Source organism: Acanthaster planci, linkage group LG09 (genome assembly GCF_054643075.1).
Source record: "Acanthaster planci isolate LZ-2023a linkage group LG09, COTS_SCS, whole genome shotgun sequence".
NCBI lineage: Eukaryota > Metazoa > Echinodermata > Asteroidea > Valvatida > Acanthasteridae > Acanthaster > Acanthaster planci.
In genome coordinates this window covers 979,675-1,003,855 of record NC_141785.1, presented here as the reverse complement: position 1 = coordinate 1,003,855, position 24,181 = coordinate 979,675, and the positions used below count along the sequence as shown (strand labels likewise).

The window sequence follows — 24,181 nt, the reverse complement described above, 5'->3', positions numbered from 1 at the left end:
AAATCACGAAGAAAGGAGCACAAACTCTTGACGGAAATGAGATAATGTAGCACAGTGAACTCAGCATACAGATCGATCCCTGGTTCGCGGTAGGGTGCATACACATGTAGCTCCATGTTCTTGTACATTTGTAGCAGAGTCAGTCATGCCACAGATACCAGTTTTAATGTTTTCTCCGGTATTACAACATACCACATACATAAACATATTGCGCGTATAACCATGGGCAAGCGAGGGCAAGCAGTGAGTGAAACGACGAATGGCAGCGAGTTCAGTGCGAATTACGCATGATGCACTGGGAATGCATGTATTTGTTTACATGTGCTCTAAAAGGACTTCCCTTTTTTTACTTTTTTGTATTGTTATCTCTTCTTTTCAAATGTCGGAACTGCACTGTTTCGAATCTGCATTGGCCAGATTAACTTGAACAGAGGATATTTTCACAATCGGGAAATGGCTTCATAGCATTTATGGCCGGAATTCTTCAACTATGTGTAAAGTCCCTGTACCAAGGGGTGAGTTTGCCCACACTTTTGGATTTAGTCAGGTACCATCTCGGCTACGGTACCCTGCCGTTGTTTTTAATAAGAGCTGTCCGTCTAGGTGTTTATATGTCTGTGCATCATACAAAATAATTTCGTTTCTCAATAGCGCCAACAGCGGTCGGATTGTGGAAATTTTTCATCAAACTCGAAGACACCCTTTTCAAGCAAAATTACAAAAATACAGAAGCAATACAGACATCATGTGATAATGAGCATTATGATTTATTACACACTAAACACAATCATAGTTTATTTTCAGAACTTTTAAAACCGTTGGAGTTGGTCTTTAAACTGTTGGTTCTGATTAGCCAATCAATAGCAACAGCCCATACAATATATATTCAAATACCACAACACATATCACACTCCATGTACATGTACAAGTATTCTAAGGGTATGCTTCATTGTGTTCCTTAAGCCAATTGATAAACAGCTGTAGGATTTCTAAAAGTGTTGGAAGTGGTGCTTGTGTTTCTATTTCGCTTGAAGATAAATTCAGTATCACACTTCAACTCAGCCACATGGGAATAATGAAGCATATCTGCATCCAATTATCATTTGACCATCAGTCTTACAGTAGTGGGACATACTTCTGTTTCCATGTTCCATTTGGAATTGTGAGATAACAGTGTGCAACTTTAGAATTTTCACAACAAATGCTTGCTTGAGGAATGCAATGTTTCCTCAAATGAGAAAAGATTAGCCCAGATGTGAATTGTCATTAACTGATGAATGTTTCCATGTACTTCATCGGAAAGATCATTTTGTCCTCTTTCATTCCATACCAGCTAGATGATACTTGGTTCATGCATGACTGATAATCTGAACTGTAGATGAAAAAACTTGCTCTATGAGAAGCTGTCAATGATGTTTCAAGTAAACACTGAAAAATATTGATCAGCTACTGAGCAGTTCATCCCAAATTCCTTGTTCTTTTTTATGGAACCCTATGGACCAAAACTCAGCTCATACATCTTGAAAAATTGTGTTTGTTGAAATGCAAAGGGAGAAAACCGCCATGTGTCATAGAAAACACTCTTGAAGCCTCTTTATGACACTGTCTTTTGTGCCTAAACCAAGACAGTGTTCATGACTTAACCGGCAAGTCTTCAACCTTCAAGCTTATTGATGACAATGCCTTTTGTGCCTAAACCTAGCCTTGTCCAAGGCCCACTCAGTGCTTTTTGGTCGAGGGGAGCTTATCAGGCCTAACAAGCCACCGTGTACTACTAAAACCCACAGAGCGAGCTATGCAGACAGACACAGGGTACAGTACAACTAGTGCAGTGTACGTAGTGCAATGTATTCATGTAGTACATATACATCTACATGTAAATGTACATGTATGTGCATATACACGTTGCTTGTCAAGTAGATGTTAGACTGCCATGTACAGTGCATGTGCACATGAGTGCACGTAGTGACTTTTGGCAACCAGCACATGCAAACGACATGCACACACACACACAGTGTGCGGCCTAGACAATTGTTAAAAAATTACTCCTCTTCCAATTCCGGTACTTTTACAAACAAATTTAACAACTTGTGCAAGATACTACGGATAAATCACTTTCTCCAAATTTAAAATGGTGCTCTTTGAAAATGGACAAAAAGGCTAAGTAAAAAAACAAGGTGATTGTCCCCCACCCACATCTGTCCCTTCTCGGAGCCATGTCCCTTTTTATCCCTCACCTAAACAAAAAAATTTTCAAATCATATTAACTGGGCACTTATGAAAACACTGTTAACATGAATATTTTGACTCGTCAGTAGTATTATAGCTATTAAAAAGCCAGCCGTCAGGTTGAACTGAAAAGTTGGCGACCATTTTGAATTTAAATACTCATCTTGAAAAATTAAAAAATAAAGAGACCCTTGTCCATCTCAGTTTGAAAAACCAGGATAATAAAGAGATTTGTAATGGCCTTAATTGCTGGAAACACACATGCAGCACATGCATGTACAGTTTATGTAACGGTTATTACAATGTTAAAGGGTATTGATATTATAAGGTTACTGATAGACTACTGTGGCATAAATGTCCATTCTGTTCCACTGGACGTTGACAGAACAGGATGCCACCAAATAATACCAGATTTTGCAAGTCAACATGACCTTTCAAATAATGCAATACATGTACCTGTATGTCACTGCCATCTACACCAATGGTACATTTAACACTGTACATGCATGAAATATTGAGTTACCCATTAATACAGGGTCATGGTGACCTTAACACGTATGTTCAGTCCCCATAAACTGTGCATGCATTTACTTTGTGTATCTGTGCATGCGTAATAGTGACATAGGTCGTCGGCCCTGAAAAATATTCTAGCAGGTGACGCATATCGGAGGGGACCCATGTGAGGGATTTGTCCTGCCATTTCCATTGAAGACCTCGTGTGTGAATAAAGTGGCAAGAGTCTATCAAATGGTGATATTTAATAGCTTCTGGTAAGAAAGATCACCGGAAAATAATAAAAAAATGTGGAAAATGCCAATTTTAAGACATAAATAATGTTGACATACATAATTATGAAAAATTATCGTTTTTTACCTAACACTGTCTAATTTTCACAATTTTGCCGAGTTTACCTTCATGGAACTTTGACGCCACATGAAAGACTAGTAACTCTTATGTACAAAAAAGGTTATTAGGTCTAGGAAGAAAACCGTTTTTCTTTAAATTCAACTTCGTTTTTCATTGGGACCCATTTTCATAATTTTCTGTGTTTTTCACCTTACTTAATGCCCAATTTTCACACTTTTTTCGAATTCCCCTCAGATCATTGGTGATACTGTCTGGAGGACTGATAATTTTTGTATCTATCAACTCATTTTTTTCAAGATCGGGAAGCTTTTGCCTGAAATGCCATTTGTTTTTCATGCGGATTCACGTTTCTGCACAGACTTTGGCTGCAGTCAAAAATGAGATGTCCTGATTTTGGGCACGGTGCACACGTACTCATACCTGGATATGAGTGCATTTGGGTACGAGTTGGCCTACTGCATTGCACAAATACATACAATCATGGCAGATTGCCCTACTAAAAGGCACAAACAAAACTTTCTGTTTTCATTCTTAAGGTTTCCTTCTTGTATGATGCTTTCTCATTAGAGTGTTCATGATATTCCTCCCCATTAACAAGTAGAGAAATTTCAGGGAACACCCGGCAAAACAGAAAAAAATCCTCTCTAAATTTTGGCTTCCAACTTCTGACCCTGTTACTTTTGAGGTACGTGACAAAGATGGGCAAAAATTTGGCAAAAAATGGATTTTTAAAGTTGCAAGTTAGCAAAAGGGACTTTGAGTGTTTAAATTATAATCGGTATGGAAATAGGGGCAAATAACTTTATCTGAGCTTGATGTTGACCGATTAATTTGTGGGTCCAACTGCCCAAGTAAAGAGCCATTTTACTGGCTTCTAGCACTGCAGTGGGATTCAGTGCGCATGCGCACCAATTAAGTTAGGGGCATGAACATACGTGCTACATGTAAGGGTCATTTTATAAATTCAAAGCAGTGATAGAAAACTTAAGTCTGATCACACTCAAGTCAAAATTTGAATCCACACTTTGGACTCATTCCCAGCTTTACCGACTTTTGGCTTTTTGGACTCAGTCTGGATCAGACTTTGCTAGTGGCTAACTCAGGACAACCAGTCAGAAAAAAGTAAAACCCAAGAAAAAAAGTTTCTTTCTTTGTTTTCCTTTTTCTCTCTTTTGATTTCAAACACAGCCCCATGCCAATTATCTTGTGAGGAAGAATAGGTAGGTAAAAAAGGTGGGAAGAATATTTCACAATTAGAGAACCCCAAGCATGTGTAAATGAGTCTACATGAGACAATAATTCATAGTTCTCTCCCTTCTGTCCCACCCATCATTCTTGCATTAACACACAAAACTCTAATTTTTCCATACAGACTAGATCAGTGTTGGGGCCAGTATTAGTTGTCTATTGTACTCAAGATAACCTTTTCATATTTCTACGGGAGTTAACTCAGTAACAGAGATAACAGCAAACAACTTCAGACAAACTTTATACTTTAAATGCATACAAGACTACCGGTAACTGCTTAACATACTGATGTTAGATGTCCTTGACTGGTCTCCTATCCACCTTTAGGCATTGTACACGCATATGTAGCAAAGGCACAGCCACAAATTCATAAGTAACAAAGAAATTAAGTTTTTTCACATATATTTATATAAGCATTTGTTTTTTGTTTCATTTAAATATATTTGTACGTTCTGCCTTAGAAACCCTTTTATAACTGGCCTCAGGCTTGGCTGGAACTTAACATTTTGGTTGAGGACAAGGGGGATTGACTGCATCACTGGATTTTTGGGTCCACCTTTTTGTCCCTCTTACGTTGTAAAATTTTTTTAATCCGATGTTTTCTTTCCATCTAACGCTTAAACTTTAATAAAATGACTGACAAACTTGCATGATGTATAGATCTCTCTCATTAGATGCCATCTTTGTAAGAAAGTGGCAAATACCCGGTGTGCAAAATGTTCTAAATAGCGCACATGTTGATCCAATCACCTTCAAAATACGGCTTAAAATAAATGAAGTAAAACATGCCAATCCACATGGCACCACCTCTAGGAAGTGGCATCATTTGAGAGAGACCTATGAGCAAATGATCAGGAAGACTGCAAACCCCAAATCAGCATTTTTCAATCATTTATGTGTACATGTAGTATACACTTCTGCTTGAGTGTGTATGCAAGCTAACTGGTTACCAGTAATCACATGTGCAAATGACTTTAAGAACACCTTAGAAGCCATGTTATGGTTCGATGCTTCAACAAGGGCCTCGTTGCTGACAGCCATTTCTACATGCACTGTAAACTGCAATCATTACAGAGCGCAGCTATCTGGCATGACTACAGAAAAGTCTATCTTGGCTAGCATGTAAGTTATCACAACCTATGCAATTTAATAAAAAAATTCTTACATGTGATTCTGTGCATTGCTCAATTTCAGGTGGTAAACTATTCAAGACCCCACAACTAAACTAACGACTTAAGCCCAACTGGGCTTCTTAAGAGACTATCAAGTTGGTCAACAGCCCTATACTAGTATTGGTAAAGATTGCAACAAAATTGTGAATGCTTGCACTGAATAATTTTTCCTATTAAAAAGATGTACATACATGTACCTGTACTCAAGGTTATTTTGGTAAGCTTCAACAACCTTAATTAGTTAACGTCTGATTTTCTTACCAGAAAAAGCTGCTGGGGGGGTATTTTTTCCCGCAAATTCGTCAACCTTGCAATTTCTCTATGACGTTCATAAAATGTGTAGGGAGGCATGGCTCTTGAGTTTAGGCATCAGTTATTTTCATTCTTTTCCCCGTTTTTCCAACTGCCCTGGTAAAAATTGTGGTACGTGTCCACACATCAACTGGTTCACACACGAAAGGTCCATAGCGCATATACAGGAGTCACCCCTGGCCATGTGTATTTTGCCCACTGTTTCAATACAAAGGAGTTGCTACAAGTAACCTTATCTCTTTTGTAAGTGTGGTTTCAATCACAAGCAAATCCGCATACCCAAACAAAGGAGGTTTTAATCCCCATCACTCTTTTGTGTATGGTGTGGGCTTCCCACTTCAATTCTAATGACTCAAGAAAGGCATTTGTTTTATTGTTGGTTGGAGGTGAGGTCACTTAGTAGTAGTGTCTGCATGTAGGATCATCTTTTGTGCTTTGACCCAACCAGGCAGGACGTCTTAATATGTTTACATGGAAATGAAAAAAGAATTCTTAAATGAGTGTACACGTCCTCCATGGAACAACCAAGGAAAATTGTGTGTGTTAACCCTCCCGACGGCTAACACGTTCATCCAGCATCAAGTGGTTAAAAAAGCCTTTAAGAAGCATTTCATCAGTGAGTTCATAACAGGATACACTTAAATAAGTTTCATACAATTAATCAATATTACACAATTTCCCCAGCATACATTACAGTCACAAAGACACCCCTGCATGTTTTGTAACGAAAACCTGTTAAAGCAAGACCTGCTATATCTTTAAGACATAAGAACAATGCTGCCTTAATATTTTATACGTACCGGAAGGTATGATATCCAAGGTCCAAGAGATATGAACATGCATGCATGCACAGGTACTCAAATGCACTTTCTGTTGAGATGCTAATCCCTCATTAGGAAAAGCAAAGTACTATCTTAGAATCTTTTAAAGATGGGAACAGCACTGGTCTTCACTATAAGTAACAAGCAGAATTCTTTGACTACATTACACAAGTATTGACAAAATTAATCAAATCCTTATTCAGCAGCAAATACAATACCAGAGCTACTGATAAAATGGGCACTTTGGGTCTTGGCACCATCTGATACATAAAATATTGCTATGGGTATTTACAATAGAATAATCAGAGTCAAACCTCCCGCTGACATCCGATCGAACCAGCAATCACTGGTAACTGCTGGTTCAGAATTCTGCTTAATACCCATGACTATCAAATGACACGTACATGCTTTAACTCAGTCACAGTCCCAACCATTGTCCTTGATCATGTGAGCCAGTTCAATGATGTACTTGCCCTCTTTGTATTTCTGACTATTTTCGAAGGCATGCTCCTGCAGGAACAAATTAAAAATAAGAAAATACATGTAATCAATTCAGTATGCCAACTGAGCACTTGTTTGGAACTACTATACAAATTAATTAAATTCACATATTAATTTACATGTAACAGCTGTCAAACAATAAAAGCAATGTGCATGACACCCAGGAACATCTGTTGAAGTACACCCTTACTTGCAGGGTGACAACTTTGTGTAATAACTTTTAAGCCAGATTAAGAAAGGATATTGCAATGTCCAGGCTGATGCCTGAGTTTACTTCATATGTTACAACAATTCTTATTTTCTTGTTGTAAAGTAACAGTGTTCTCAAACCAATAGAAGCTGCCTGCCAAGTTTTATTTGACTCTCAAATGTTTCGGCAATAGCTGGCACGCTTCAAAAGCTGGCTACCAATTTAAATTTTGAACGTTTCATTTACACTTTATTTACATTAATTTCTGCTATGATATCTTGACCAAAACAATAGCCTCCCCGAATGTCTAAATCCCTACAGCATAAACATGTCAAGTAGGCCCATGCAATCACACTCATATCATGTGTATGTTATGGTACGCACATGAAGGCTAACCCGGTGTGGGCAGTGTTACAGGTACTGTATATGACAGTCTAGACAGTCCCCATACTGATAAAAACGCACAAATTCCCAGCATCCTCAACCTGCCCAACTTCTTTTCACAGCACGTGCAATAACCACAAGAATGAGATTTGCTTCTAAAGTGTAGTCTAAATGTCTTTGAGGACGATAAATTAATAATGACTAACTAGAAATAAAAAGCTGTTCTAAAATGATTTCTGTTCACTGAAGAAAAAAATGGCAAAAGAGTCATGGATGACTGTGCCACTACATGTATTATTTTGTTGGCATTGCTACATGTATGTTTGCAATTCAGTGTAAATCCAACTGTCCATGTTTAACGTGGTAACGCTACCACTTCACGCAAAGTACAACTGTGCTGTCGCGCCCACACTTAATGGGAAAACATTAGGAGCCAATGAACTAATGTGTGGCAAACTAGTTAATTACCCAGGTGTTTTTACGCAGGAGCTCAAAAGTTATTACTCATCTGAGGATTTTAAAATCAGGTATTTCCTGTGCACACTAGACAGTAGTTTCTCAGTGTGGCCCCCTTCCATCATAAGTAGTATAAACTACATTGTTACTATATTAGTGTTCTTGGAACCAACCTGTGCATTTTGGAAAAACATGTACCAATGTGCAATGTACATGTATGTGTATACTGTACATACATGTACACAGCTTACCACTAAACATGGTCAAAGCTTGGAGTACTACCAAAAGAAATTGTATCCACTTGTTGTGTTGAATGGTAGAAAAGCAAGATGGCTGCCCCATGATAAAGGTACATATTACCAGGATGCTACAGCTGGTACATGTGTATTAAATATGCCTCTATAAATACCTATTGAAGATAGTTTAACCATTACTATCTGCAGTCAACAGCCCCTCAAATGGATGGTCTTAGATGGTTGATAAAACACTGGCTGGCTGAGCACCACTTAACACAGTACATGCAACATGCACGCCAATACCTCCCCCACATTAGTGTGGGTCAGAGCTCCTACTGGTATCACTAGGAAACCCGACCCACACTTGCGTGGGGGAGGAGTCTCCTGTGTTCACATACCCCTGCCTAGCCTACATATGAAGAATGGCACCATACCCTGGAGGATGGTGGGTGACGGGAGTGTAGTTATTAATAGAACCATAAGGCAGGAGTCGCCAGAGAGAGCACTTACCAGAAGAAACCCCTAGCTGGCCCGGAACACTGATGGACATTGTCCGAACCACTGAGTGCAAGGTTGCTCTGCCATGGGCTGTTTTGCTCTGCAGAACATCTTTCAGGTAACACTCAGTGAAGGTGGAGGGAGATTTCCAGCGAGCCGCCTGGCAGATTTCGGCTAGAGGAATTCTTCAGAAGTACGACCAGGATGCAGAGGCAGCCCGCACACCGTCAGCCCTGATGTGAGATGGAGTCGTCTCATCATGTTGTGCCAGCCAGTCTTGGTTAGAGAAGATAATGACTGAGACTGTCCATCGGGCAATAGTGTCCTTCGACACCAGATGAAAGGGTTTCGTCGTGGTAATGAAGAACTGGGAATTAGATTCTCGGCGATGCTTGGTCCGGACAAGAGAGTCCAGACTGGACACCATCTCTTGTCAGAGTCATCTCCCAAAAGTGCAGCTATGTTGGGAATGAATATGTTGGAAGGCTGAAAGGTAGGCATCTGTTTTTTTTGTCAGAAACCCGATGGTTGGGGATAAGGCGAACCCTGTGGCTCCCAGCAGATGTGACCATTGGCAATCGATACGATATGAAGCTCGCTACCTCGTCTCAATGTAACGACCATAAGGAGGAATGCCAGTTTGATGCCGAAATGGAGGTCAGGTGCATCAGACAGCAGTTCGAATGGGGGACCAGCAAGAATGCATAGGACATTTCCGAGGTCCCAGGATAAGACGAGATTTGACAAATATTCCTGAAGCCTGAGTGAACAGCCACCAAGGCCAACCAGTAGTTGAGGATGGTGGTAATCTGGAGGCCAGAGTAAAACAGATATGTGAGGAAGTCTGCAATGGAACTCACAGGAGCTTCGGTTGGAGAAACATTGTGGTCGTCGCACCATCTAGTAAAATGTTGCCGATGGCTGTTGTAAATTTTGCTGGTGGACAGTCGTTGACCCTGGGCCGCCACGGACGCAGCATCTGCAGAAAGCCCCAATGCCCTGAAGGACCGTTGGACGACGTCTAGCACGTCAAGTGAAGACTCTCCAGTGCTGGGTGGAGGATCCTTGACTTGGGTTGACAAAGGATGTCCTCCCTGACTGGAAGGACCTATGGCCACTGTACCAAGAGTCTTGTCAGTGTTGGAAACCACAGTTGGTGAGGCCAGCACAGAGTGATGAGGAGGATCTGACATGGCTCTCGTTCCATCTTGGACAGGATGTCCAGGATATTGTAGGAAAGGCATACGCCAGAAGGCCCAACCAGTTGAACTGTAGGGCGCCTGTCACCCATGCCCATGGGTGAGGGAACCTGGAGCAGAACTTTGGGCGATGGGTTTTGCCGGTGGAAGCGAAGAGGTTGATATGGGGACGTTCGATCTCTGCAAAAATCTTGCTGACCACGTTCGGGTGAAGAATCCACCCTGTTGGTCGGACGGTGCCTGAAAGAGTGCATCTGCTATGCTGTTGCTGGTTCCTGCTATGTGGACAGCTTGGAGGGTGATCCCTTGATCATTCGTCCACATGAAGAGCCGCCCTGGTGGTTTGTGTACGCCACTACCGTGGAGTTGTCGCTCTGGACTTGAATGGAACAACCTACTAGGTGTTGTTGGAAGTGGTGAAGAGCGCTGAACACTCCTTGAAGCTCTAACCTGCTGATGTGCTTTTCTCGAGAGGTGGTGTCCCCAGACCCCGGAGGAATGGAGTGGAGGAAGAATGGCCCCATCTGAATAGCGACACATCCGTTGTCACAGTCACATTCCGACCTAGACGTACAAAGGGGAGGCCGGCTGACAGATGCTCGGTGATTGCGTAGGAAGTTCGGCCACATGGAAACAGAAGCTGAAGTAATCATTATAAGGAAAGAATAGTGAGCCATGATATACTGTACTGTGTTCAACGTGGCCACTTGAATCCTCAATATGGAGGACTACGGCCATATCATTACATGCACGGGGAATCAAGATCATTCTGTATCCAAAATAGAAAAACTGCAGGTAAGGAGCGTCCAAAGATGGAAGACTGCTCCATAACCAAATACTTTTGTCTTACATCAAGGCATTATAACATTTCCCTTTACTCACTAGAATAGAGATTGTGATTGGATCAACAGGGAAATCAACAAATACTTGCCAAGTCCGCCTTTTCATTTCAATTACGCGGGCCCCGTCGCAAAAGGCAACCGTGGCAAACCGTTAACAATAGTGAGCACAGCCAGTAGGCACACTTTTGTCAGACCTTTTAACAGTCACAGTACAGTAAACTCCAACTAATTCAGCATCGCGTAACTCGTCATATCATCCAAGTCGGCCTTTTGACAAAAGTCCCGATCATCTGCAATGCATCTGGCATGTTTTTCTTGGTCCCTTTTCTACAAACCACAAAAATTCCTTTGTGTAAGTCAGCATTAAAAATAAATCATGCTTCAGTATCAGTTTCCTTTGCCGTGGTTCCCAAGAAATGTCAAATGACAAGTCCCACACTGCTTTACTGATATCTGTTTATTAGCAGCACAGGTTGTGGTTTATAATTGGCCAGCATGAGTACATTAACCACTTCCTGTCGGGGAGCCCGATTTCGGGAACTGTGTGTTTATATGCATGGCTGGGGGGCCCGGAATTGGACAAAGGGAAATGGGCCTTGTAACAAAAGACTGCTGGGCATTATCAACATTTTTTTACTCTCAATAGTGGGGAAAATCCAGCCTTGTTTTGAAACAGTATACCACTGTTTGGGGCATTTACTGTGAGCGGATTACCACTGGGGACAAAAGTGCTCCACCACCACAGCCATGAGCCACACAGCACCGCTGCATACTAATCTGGCCCCTATTGAAAAAAGGTCAGCAGTGCACTGTGCCAGGTTCGTGAACAACAGAAAGTTACATAAAACACCGCACAATCTGGGCTATTTTTACAAGGCTGCAGGCCTGGCTGAAATACTCGGGTGTCAATAGATTTTGTCTGTCAGACTAGAGTGACCACCAGACAGTAATTCATGTGGGTGTAAACATCCATTAACTAAAATGATGAATTTTTGAAGAATTTTGAAAATTGAAAAAGTCCCAATCACGTGCACTGCATTTTTCAAACCACCCCGCAGCAAGTGGTTAACACCAGTAACCCTCTAGTGCTACACGCATGCGCTCTGTCCATTTTGGGACTCACCTTATTGAACGAACTTAACCAATGCGTGTGTGGATGAGTGTATGTTTTCTGTACCGTAACTGTATCACGTATGTGTACGTACTACACTGTCGAGTTGTGATGTGATATGCAAGTTGCTTGCCGTCCTTGCTTCATCCTTTGGGGCACATGATCAATTATCGAATCTGCAGCCCATGAAGATAATAATTGAGAACGAATTTGCTGGGATCAAACATGGAGGTAGAAACAAACCAGGGTAAATCAAAGCCATTGAATTAGTGCAAGGAATCATAATGTACATAAGCAATACATCATGTGTACGTGAAAGTCAGCAAAATGACAATCAACAGCAAAAGTCGGCCTTTGCATAAGTCATCATAATTTTATTAGTCCTGAGAGTGCCAACTAAGCCAAAGTTTACTGTATATACACTTTGGACACACCCGCTACAGAATAACTCATGTCCGGAAAGCAATGTAAGACATGGCCAGGCCGAATGGAAGAATATATGGAGAGTCGTGAATTATTAGATGAAATGTGCTCGAGGCGTGGATAACTGAATTGAATGGCGTGATCAACGGTAAGAGATAGAGGGGGGCCCGTCCGGAGATTGCGGCTGATTGTTACATGCCTGAGTGCCTCCAATGAAGAAGTTTCAGGAATCGAATGCTCAGTGGGTCTGCAGGTAGGGCGATGACATCTACTGCAGGCATTAATAAACAGAAGACTTATGGTCAGAATAAAACACACATGATAGGCTGATCATATCACGTGAAGCGACGCCCATAGAGCTGATTTCTCTATTTCCCTCCTAGCTGGGCCCCAGCAAGGGAATCTTGGGTGCTAGCCGGCAGTTTGATGCGTAGTGTGGCAATAGGCCTATGAGCAATTGTTTAAGCTGCGGTTAGGGTTTAGTATGCGTGACCCAGACTCACAATCACCAGGGGCCCCATGAACAAATGACGTAAGGTGGCCCGGTAGAGTGTCCATGTAGTTCATGCATGCTTGGATGCTCCAAAAACTGGACAGATCAAGGCAGAGGCGTTGGGGTGGAGCCAGACGTGAGTTGTAAGTAGAACCTGGTTAAGTTGAAGAATTATTACGTAAGACGGAGTCAACTTCAGCTTCCAAGAATGTCCCTTGAGGAGGTACAGCCAGGCGAGGGTCCCCTGAGTGGTTGGTCGTATCCTGCGAGGAGTGTCCCAGGTCGGGATCGGTGACCTCATGACCAGAGTTCATCGGCAGACCAGAACTCTGGATGGGATGTGGCAGACAAAAGCCCAGAGGGCATAGCAGTCCAAGGGGGGTGATGCATTGGAGGGGGGGCGAGCACCATGCTGAATTGCAGACTCGCCCATGGCAGAAGCGGTGGAGCGTGGCGAACCCAGCTTTGGAACCCGTTACCCGCTTGGAGAGAGTTGACTGGCCAGGCTTCCGAACGGGCACTGCTCGGCGAGCAGAAGCTGGTGAGGGGCTCAGGGCAGATGGCAGACGGTTACCCTGTGAGCCCCGCTGGGCCATCAGTTGAGTTGTTAGGGGATGTGGTAGGTAGCGATGCCCAGTACTTGCGGCATAGAGAAAGGAACAGCCCATTATTCTCTAGCCAGCCGTGATCAAGGGTTTTGTTGTGGCATAGCTCGCTCAACCTGATCTGTAGATATGTGGAGTGGGCATCGATGACCCAGGGTAGTGTTGTGGCCAGCACGCTCAGCCCGGTCGGTAGGTGTACGGAGCTGTCATCAGTGATCAAGGCCAGTGTTATGGTACCACTCGCTCAGCCCGATCAATTCCAGTAGTGGTCATCAGTGATCAGGGTATTGTTGCGGCATAGCTCACACGACCAGATCATGTAGATAAAGGTCCGGGATAGTGTTGTGGCATAGCTCGCTCAACCCCGGCCTGTTCATTTCACTGGGTCTCTCCCTGTCAAGGCCATTAATCTCGGATAACGCAAAACTGCACCACAAAGGAGCGGGGCAGCTTGCCAAGCTCCGCTCAACGGCCAGACCCATATAGCATTGAGCCATTATTAATTGAACGTTCACACCACATAGAGAACAAAGGGCTGCCCAGCCCTGTTCAACGGCCATCCACAACACACTATGGTACACAGTGGTTTTAAGACCAGACATTTCAAAAATTTTTCCCCATGATATTGTGCTTTTAATCAGTTCACTAGTATCTAATGAGATAATGTTCACCAAAGAAAAAATTGTTTTTTAATAATTTTACCATATATTCCACCGAAGTATGCACCTTAGCTATTTTGAAGAAAGGTAGGCTTGTCATAGTTGAAAAAAATGTCAACAAAAAACCCTGCTTGTCAAAACCGAAATTATTTCTTCAGATAGAAACCTTTGCATTTTTTTGTAGCTTGTTAGACGCTCTTTCAGCTGATATAAATTTGCTTTCGAAAAAATTGGATAGAGTGCAGAAATATGCATTTACTTTTTACAGTAAACTAGGAAAAGTCCCAAACAAGAAAAATATACATCAACATATGGTTGTTGATGCATTTTTACAATCGGCCATAAACGGCCTGGGCAAAAATGTCTAGTTTATTCATAATTTGATTGACTGATTAATTGGCTACAAATATAATCAAGCGAAAAAGTCGCGCAATTCGTCATTGTGCCAAAAAAACCCAACTTAAAAGCCGGTGCAATGCAGGATTTGACGTTATTTCGAGCGCAATGAACAGCGGCCTCTATTGTTGAGACATGTATACTGCAGATGACGTCACGCCTATTGGCACTCCGTTTCATCGCATTTGCTCTAATGTCATTGACTTCGTTGTAATTGTGTAGACTTTGTGTGCGAAGGTTAGTCATAATTTGAGGGTTATAACAAAGCTTAAGTGGAATTTAAACTGAAAAGTAGTTGAAAGCACTGTCGCTTTTTATCACAGGTAATGTCGATTGTTGATCCCAACGAACGCTGGAGGGTGCAGGAATATTTTTGTTTGCACTAGTTGTTATGTAAACCAGCCAAACGATGACATTTCTACCTGCTTGTGGCTTATCTCGGACTCGGTGTTGTGTCGTGGCCTGGGATATCAGATAAGAGTGTTTTTCAAACTGCCTAGCAATTGGCTAAATAGGTATCTGATTTGGACCTCAGCTCTTCTGTTGCAAAATGTTTCAACACATTTTGTGGGTTTTATTTCTATGGAAATGTTGCTTAAAATTTTTGACAAAGACTTCTGAGAAATACATAATACTGAAATTAAAACTGTGGGTTTTGGCAGAACATGGAGGCATTACAGGTACCTCTGTGGAAAGAAACATGGTTTATTTCAACTTAAATACATACGTAATTCCACACTCTGACCTCGCAGGTTCAGAACACACTGAGGGAACAGTCGCCCAATGAATATTACTTCTTTAGGAATAATTGAGAAACATGACTGAATGGGAAAGAGAGTCACTGGGAAAAGGTAACTTCCTAACTTAAGATTACTTCATATTTCCAATCACTAAAATGTTTAACGAAAGAGGGACCGAGACCAAATGAGGAACTTGCTTTATTGATATGATAGCTCTCAAATAAAGAAAAAACATCGTTTTCATTTCATTTTAAAAATGCAATAAATTCAAAAGACATTAAATTAGTGAAAAAGAAATGAAGTCACATGATTTCTTTTCATAATTTCCCCCTTCCTTTCCTGTTATGTTGCAATGAAATACAAATGCATAATGATCTCACTTCCAAACTGAGGTGATCATCTCTTAAAAATTATCACAGATTTTTTCCAAAACTGCTGCAGCCAAGGGGCGCATGCTTGTTCTCTCCAGACTTTTTAATAACTGTCAATAGAGGGTGCCATCATTCACGGAGATCAATAATAATATGCTTTTGCCAATGCAACCATTGCAAAAATGTCTTCCTGTAACCAAATTGAAAACCTATGAGGACTCTAAATAAGTTCTAAATACTTGTTAAATTGTTTTATCGATGGGAGTGAAAATAATCTGATAGTATTCACTGATGTGTGGGTCAGGTAGGGATTTAAACCACTGGGCGGTAGGTCACACCCAAACTCGTAGATAATGCACAGAAAACAGGGGCAGAAAAGAACAAAAAAATGTACGAAATACAAGATATGAAATACAAGATTAAGCACTCTTACCAACAGATAAGAAATCACTCTTTATTCATAAACAGAAATCAAGTCAATTCACAAATGCGAAAGGTACGGAACTCGAAACTCCAAAAATGCCATAAAAGACACATCCGTAAACGATAGGCACTGAGAAAAGGACAAACATGGTGGCTGGATCACAGTGCATTGTGGAGGGTCAAGGGGCAGAATGCAAAATCAAGTCTTTTCAGCGAATTGTAATAAGCACATGGAAAATTTGCATATGTAGGCTGGGGACGGGTATGTGAATGCAGGAGACCTCGTAATTTATATTAACAACCTGCACTTTTCTTCCACACTGTTATCATTTCTTATATTTGCAGATGATACTACAATAATTTATTCTAATACCAACCAGCATTCTCTCAACTAGACTCTGAATATTGCACTTGGAATGTCTTCATCATGGTTCCCAGCTAACAGACTTTCTCTAAACTCTGATAAAACCAAATGTATGTTCTTTTCCAAGTCTGGATGAGGACTATTAATCCTCCCATTTAAATCAACAATTCATCTATTTCCCAGGAACATTCTGTAAAATTCTTAGGAGTTACACTCAACGATCAGTCAAACTGGAACGACCACATTCTTTGATTGGTAAGATCACTTCACAGAATTCAGGTGTCTTAGGAAAGCTCCGCTCTTTCCTCCCCCTTCCACTCTATTCACCCTTTACCAAACCCTAATCCTTACTTCAACTATTGTAACATTGTCTGGGCACGCTCAAGCTACAATCAACTCCACCCACTAATAACCATTCAGAAAAGAGCTATTCACATGTGCTCAATCACTTCCACAGGCAAACACAGCCTCTATTTTTGCACGACTCAAAACACTTACACTCACTGATATAAACAAACTTCAAACCGGGATTTTATGTTCAAATACACAAACAATCTTCTCCCAAAAGCCTTTTCTTCTTTCTCCACCCCTGTCCACAGTGTCCATGACTATCCCACACGGTCTTGCAACAATCTGTATCTTCCATACACTCGTACATCCTATTGGATTTATACTTTATGATTTCAGGGGCCATGACTTTGGAATGGTATCAGCACGATCTTAAAAACACGATCGTCTGTAGGCCGTTTCAAAACGTTATACAAAAATGATCTTCTCTATAGTTATTTAGCATAATTTAACTCTCAATTCCATAACTCATGTATACTTTATTTTTTTGTTCTATTGTTCATATTATAGCGTTGTATAATTACTTCCATCTGTCATTTCCATCTGTCATCTTTTTGTTTCTTGTCTGTTTGTTAGCCTGTGAACTGTAGTCTGTCTGTTTTCAAGCCACTTCAGTACAAGCCCTTTTGATTATGCCTCGGTAGTGCAAATGTCATCTTAGGTACTACTGCTTGTATTATTTTCGTTATCCTGGTTAATTGTAAACACACATACCACTTGAATACCTTATATATCGAAATAAACGTCAATTGAATTGAATCTCCAAAAGAAGGAGATGATTCAGGAATACTCACGAGAGAAACAAACCTTGAACTGGCTAGAGGGGTATTTTGAAAAAATGAAGTACAACTGTTGCTTCAAATCTTTGGAAATTTACCATTTTAAATGTGTTTTGACTTTCTGACTTTCTTATTCATTAACAGGAATAAATATGTGCTTGGCTGGTGTTTACGACTGGCTCTGGAGAATGGACACAGCGACTCAGGTATTAATTGCATCCATACTCCTGAGCTGATCCGAAACAAATATTTAAGACTGGCAAAGCACGTATTTTTTCCCTTAAGGAAAATTTAACATGCTGAACACATAAATCAACTAGAGAATCCAGCTTTATTTTGAATGCATTTTCATTTTAAACATGTTGTCAAGAGGCTTAAAAAGTGGTAACAATCAAATCCCCTTCCCTCATCCAGTGCTTGCAGCTAAAACAAAACTGAGGAATGTCTCTTTTCTTGTACAGCGTACAAGAAGCTTTTCCCACTTGTGAACCAAATAGCAATTTGGACTTCAGTTTTGCCAAGGAATATCAGAAACCAAAAACTTCACTCATAAAAAATTAAAAAGTAGAGCTTGTCTGGGTTACTTACATATTTCCATCCCAAAGTGGTCTTACAACATTCACAGAAAATGTCTGAGACAGCATGCAAGCCTGTGAGTAGAACCCTCTCCTCTGCAGGACCACAAGCGATGTTCACCCTAAATGAACAGAAAAAAGGCAGCACAATTTCTACACATTAACAATAGTGTATCATCACTAGTGTACTGTAAAAATAACCCCCAATGTTTCATTTGAAACCCCTTGTTACCCACTTTGTGAATTTTCCTTTGCATATGTACGCTACATATCCTCACAACAAGCCATAATGTCCTGGCCACTAGTAGGAATAAACCATGAATGCTAATTCAAGAAGAAAAGCACTCTAACCAGTACCAGCATTCTGTATGAATGAATTGCACATAAATACAATATATAAATTGTACCTAAACAAACAGTTACATAAAAACAGTCAAACTGTGAAAAGAAAATCATACTCATACATGTACATGCAAAACACCATTTAAAAACAATCAATGCTTTGTAAAAATGTGAAAATTGTCAAATGACGAAGCATTTTTAGGTAACACCAAAATCATACCAAAAATATTACACAAGTGACTTTAAATGGTGATTAGTCAAAAACAGAGGAAAGTTTGAGTTAAATTACAAATGTCATCTTCAGATTGATCTAAAATCCCTTTAACTTTTTATGACAACAAACATGTACAATGTGGCATGTACCAGTGCATGTACGTCTTACACCTCTGAAAAACAAAATTTGGCTATACGTTGTTAAACCTGAACATTCTGAAGGTGCTAAATGAACATCACTTTTCTGTAATACTAATATGCTCATTCTACACCTCAGAAAAACAAAATAAATCTGAACATTCTGAAGGTGCTAAATGAACATCACTTTTCTGTAATACTAATATGCTCATTCTACACCTCAGAAAAACAAAATAAATCTGAACATTCTGAAGGTGCTAAATGAACATCACTTTTCTGTAAAACCAATGTGCTCATTCCACTTTTAACTACTTCCTGCCAGGGACTCTGGTATCGGAGACATATGGTTTATATGGGTGGCCGGGGTCTCCGAACTCAGACAAAGGAAACAGGGCCCTGTAACAAAAGACCATACTCTGAACAAAAGACCAGGCTGCTGGGCATTACCGGCATTTTTCACTCTCAAAAGTGGTGATAATCCAGCCTCGTTTTGAAACCGTATACCAGGGTTTGGGATATTGAGAGCGAGCGGACTACCACCGGGGACAAAAGCGCTCCACCACTGCAGCGATGAGCCACACAGCACCGCTGCATGCTAATCTGGCCCCTATTGAAAAGAGGTCAGCAGTGCACTACACCAGGTTTGTGAACAAAAGACAGTTATACAACACCGCACAATCTGGGCTCTGTTTACAAGGCTGCTGGCCTGGCTGAAATACTCGGGCGTCAATGAAGGTCACCTATCAACTTAGAGAAGTGCCTAAAGAATACTTGGTGCGGCTATTAATGACCGTTAAATGAAATGATGAATTTTGAAGGATTTTGAAAATGGAAAAAATGATAGTCATGCCAGCACAGCATTATCAACATTGAAAAATGCCCCGGCATGAAGTGGTTAATGCACAGAGAACGGAAGAGGTTGCACTATGAACAGTTTTCTTCTCAAGAGGGTGCACTTGGCTATCTGCAGGGTTAATTGCCATATCTTGTTTCTATTGCTAAGGCCAAGAACTGAAATGAATGACTGATACGATGGATAATCTCTTGTGTGTGTGTGACGGCATGTGAACATTTTCTGCATTTACACAGGTAAGAATAGCAATATTTTCATGTAATACAGAATTTTTGTGACACCAGACCCAAGGTACATCATGTATACGTACATGTAACGTCACACCTCAACATGTGTGTATTTCTGACGATGTTTTTAGAATACTTTACCCCCCTCATCCCAACTATCCAGTTTCATTGGAAATTCAAGCTTCCAGTAATGCCTTGTCAAATGGCCTATATTCTATTTTATCGTTCCAAAATGCATTATTATCGGCAGACATATGATCTGTTGACAATCCCTCAATTTAATATCCAGCTGTTTGTTGCCATGATGTTGTAAACATGTAGCTTGGAGTGCAAGTGTGACCACCTGGGTCCCAGCTGGCTGTCAAAGCCCAAGGAAAGTCAAGCTATAGTGTTACTATAATTTACAATCAACACGCAAGAAAGATGTTATACATTGTTATAATTCAGCAATGCGCCCTGCTGAATTGCTGGTGGGTAAAGGCCACTTTGGCATAGCCTTCTGAAGCCGCCACTGCTTGCTAAAATAAACCTGCCACCTCCCTTTCACCACCAGACCATAGTAGAACTTAAACTTTTATCAGGAATTGGCTGGGATCGACAGGCAGTGCCTCAATATAAGCTAAAATGGTATAAACAACTTTAATTTTGAAATATGTCTTGTGTTAAACTTTGTCTTAAGTTAAACCCCCCAAATGAATGTGCGTATGAGCAAAACTGCACTGAACTTCTGTGTTACACTGATTAGCGCAAAAAACTACGGATAGATTTTTATACTTCCCTAATGAGGATTTTCATTTCCTTTGGCAATATTGTTGCATAAATATATATGGCAATAAGCCGGCAAGCAACCTTTTTGTCAGTAATGTTTTCAAAAAGTAAATATGAGACTCAAACTTTGAACATAACAATATGCAATCAGAACAGTATCTTTCTGCATTACATATGTGGCTACCGCACGCGTTCAACATGGCCGCCATGAGACGGAAACCACCATCATCGGAGACTTAAATTTTGATTAAATTTTAGTGACTGTTCTGATATTCCAATGATAATGAAAGTCTGGCTACGTCTCTACATCTCCAAAATGCCTCTCTTAACCCTAACAGTCCGCAATCCTTCACATGTTGGAGGACAGAGGACTGTTAGGGTTAACAATATAGCGGGTCCAGAGGAAAATAATAATAAAACACACACACACCCCCACACAAAAACATGGTAAGATTTGTTGTCCTTCCTGTCACAGGCTACAATTGGCCAGGCATGAAACCTTGCCACATTGTCAAATGCATTCCTGCAACATGTTTCCACCTTCTTTTAACCGTAGAAACCTCTAAGATTACGACTAATGATATCGCAGTTCATATTGTAGGTATTTGTTCTCTACCGCCGGAACCGTAAAATGTCATAAATGACTTTAAAAATGACTGACTTTTGCCAAATAACCATCCGCTAATTTGGAATTTTCATGTGCATTTGTGGGGATCACTCACTGACTCCTGAGGGCGAGGCTATTGAGGAGAACTGTGCATCTTCTTCATGCATCTTTTCCATCATTTATTTATTCTAGTATGTCACAGTGAAACACGGCAAATCTCTGGGTTACCAGCTTTCTGGTAGTGGCAATCACTGTGTACAAAGAATGTTTGGGTCTTTAACACTGGGGTCGGTAACCAGGCTTTGACTATGGAGCCGAACAAGGCAGTTGATTGGATTATTGTCTGTAAGGACTTCGTTCTGACTCCTTGTGTTTAATAGCCTCATGGTTATTATGTGGCCTGATCATGATGAGGGACTGGAGCTTTTTTAATTGTTTTGCATAGTCCTAACATTTTGGAACAATTGAAAAAGCTTCACATCTCTTCAGAACAACTGAAAAAGCTCTGCATCATGGCAAGGAGCGACGTCCGCCAAACGGTTAATAGATGGTGCTTCGCCTTACATATTTTACGTTTTCGTACTATATATTTTATGTTTCCATTCTTTATATTTTACATTTTGGTCTATATCACAACTGGTCTGGTGTCAAGGTGGCGTCATCCTATTTATTAGTTTTGTTCTATATTTATTAGTTTCGTTCTACGTTTATTAGTTTCCTCGTTTATGTTTCCTCGTATATTACTTTTTGTCTTATAGAAATCACCATTGTCCTGTAAATGTACTTTTGTCCTTTATATAGATTGGTTTTGTACTTCATGTATTAGTTTCGTCCTATATATACTTCTTTTGTCCTTTATATATTTGTTTCATTTAAATTTATTTTGCTTTCGTCCTATATATTAATTTCGTCATATTGTTACGATCCCAGTTGATCCAAATCCTTTTGTGTCTCCCTGAAAAGGTACGTGTGGAATTTACGCATGTTCAAAAAACCTATAAAAGACTCCGTAGTCATTGATTTCGCTCTCAGTCAGTGCCTATATGCTTTTAGCATGTGCGTTCCGAAAAAGCCAGCGTTGGATCAGCACCGCCTTGTCGTCTTCTCCTCTTTACCGCTGGACCATGGCCAAGGCAGACACTGCTGAGGGACCGTGGACCCTGGAGTGTCGTGGCTCCATGTGGAAGCCGAATCTCGGGGATCTACACTGACCTACCTGTCTGAACTGGGCTGTTCTGGCGCGGAGTGTGGAGGTGCTTGGCCCGACGACCGCGCTCTTTTAATCGTGGCACTGACTGAGCGGGGCCTAATTTTCTTTCTCTCTTGTTTTGGCTCCTTAAGGTAATTATACTCGGCCGAATATAATTTGCCTCTGCGTATTAATATGTTTTTGCCGGCTTGCTAATTTTCATTGTAATTAATTGTGCTTGGCTGTGCTACTGTAAATAATTTCCTTTTAAGCTTTTGACTGTTCAAATTCACGGTGTTCTTGCACGAGAAGTTTAAGTTGCAGCAAACTACTAGATTTACTTTGTTCTAATTTACTGCTTTGCTGATTGAAGTTTATAATTAAATGTTATTCCAAATTAGTTCCTTTATTGTTCTTTTCTCGTATGTTTTAGTGTCCTGGTTCCCATCTTTTGATTTTCTTCTACCGTGCGTTCTCTGCACGTAACAGAATATATGTTATTTTAATTTGAGTTTTTTGTACTAATAAAGTCTTGAAGGGTGCCTCATAATGATCTGCAAATTGTTGAAACCCCAAAGCATATTTTGAGAGGCTTCAGCTTTTTACCAATACATGAATTCTTCCAATGTTCAAAGTTAAAACTTAAGTTAAGTTAAAAAAGTGTATTTTTGATTCTTGTACTTGATATTTTTTTGAAGGCAAAATTCTCAGAAAAAAAGTTTTGCTGCACATTTTCACAGCTGATAGCGTATACATCTAGTGCTGCAGCCCAACCAAACCAAAAATCATTGAACATAGCACTTTCGAACCAAACTGGACCGAACTGGTCGGTTTGGCTTTATATGGTGTGGCATTGGTAGTGTCTGGAATGCACGCAAGACAAGTTATGCTGCACCAGCACTCGGCACATGTGCGTGGCGTGTACTATAAATGTACATGTACAGTAAACTTACAATGGCCCCGCATCACGCGATGGTTGTAAAAAGAAAGTAGTGAGAATTCACTAATAATCAATCCAGAACATGCAATGTACAATGTACGGTATTTCCGCTGCACAACTCTAAATTCTCACTATATCCAACTGTGCTAGTGTACATTTAGATTTAGCATTATGTTTGCCAGTCTCTGATAGCCATGCCCTTAAGTTTCATATTAGGCCAATGATGTCATAAATGGCTGTGCAAAACAAATTTTGATTGGATGCTGTTCACAGTTGGACTCGTGCTCGATCAAAAGCTACTCCAGAGGGAAAATCGATTTTGCCAGGTGGGCCAGTGCAGTGCTCAAGCACGCAACAAGATTTGGTTAGCGACGGTGGCCTAACTTGCCTTTCATTTGATCATGTTCGATTGAAGTCATAGTGTGAATATGTTATAAAATAATGGAATTTTGCCAGATCTCTAAGTTGTTTGCAAATCTCAAAATGCCATTATCTGTTCGAAAAAGACTGATGGAAAATTGCCCCTTTGGGTGCCATCTTGGGAAAGAATGCTGACTTGATACCAAGGTTCTTCTGTGAATACATCAAAGCCATAGTTCGGTAGTTGAATCTGTTTCTTGAAACATAACCAAAACACACTTCGTTTGAAATCCAATTTGATC

The 24,181-nt window shown here is 40.6% G+C and overlaps 1 protein-coding gene across 2 annotated transcripts in view; it reads right to left on the bottom strand.

Moving 5' to 3' along the window:
* Positions 1-743: 743 nt before the first annotated feature.
* LOC110990418 (protein yippee-like 2) overlaps positions 744-24,181 on the bottom strand; it is a 48,400-nt gene continuing 24,962 nt past the window's right edge. For both annotated transcript variants that reach the window (XM_087140604.1, XM_087140603.1), the window contains 2 exons: positions 18,256-18,364; positions 744-7,159 (listed from right to left, as the gene is read on the bottom strand). In XM_087140604.1, coding sequence (XP_086996730.1) covers positions 7,064-7,159; positions 18,256-18,364 — 205 coding nt within the window. In that variant the 3' untranslated portion in view covers positions 744-7,063. The remainder of the gene's footprint in view (positions 7,160-18,255; positions 18,365-24,181) is intronic.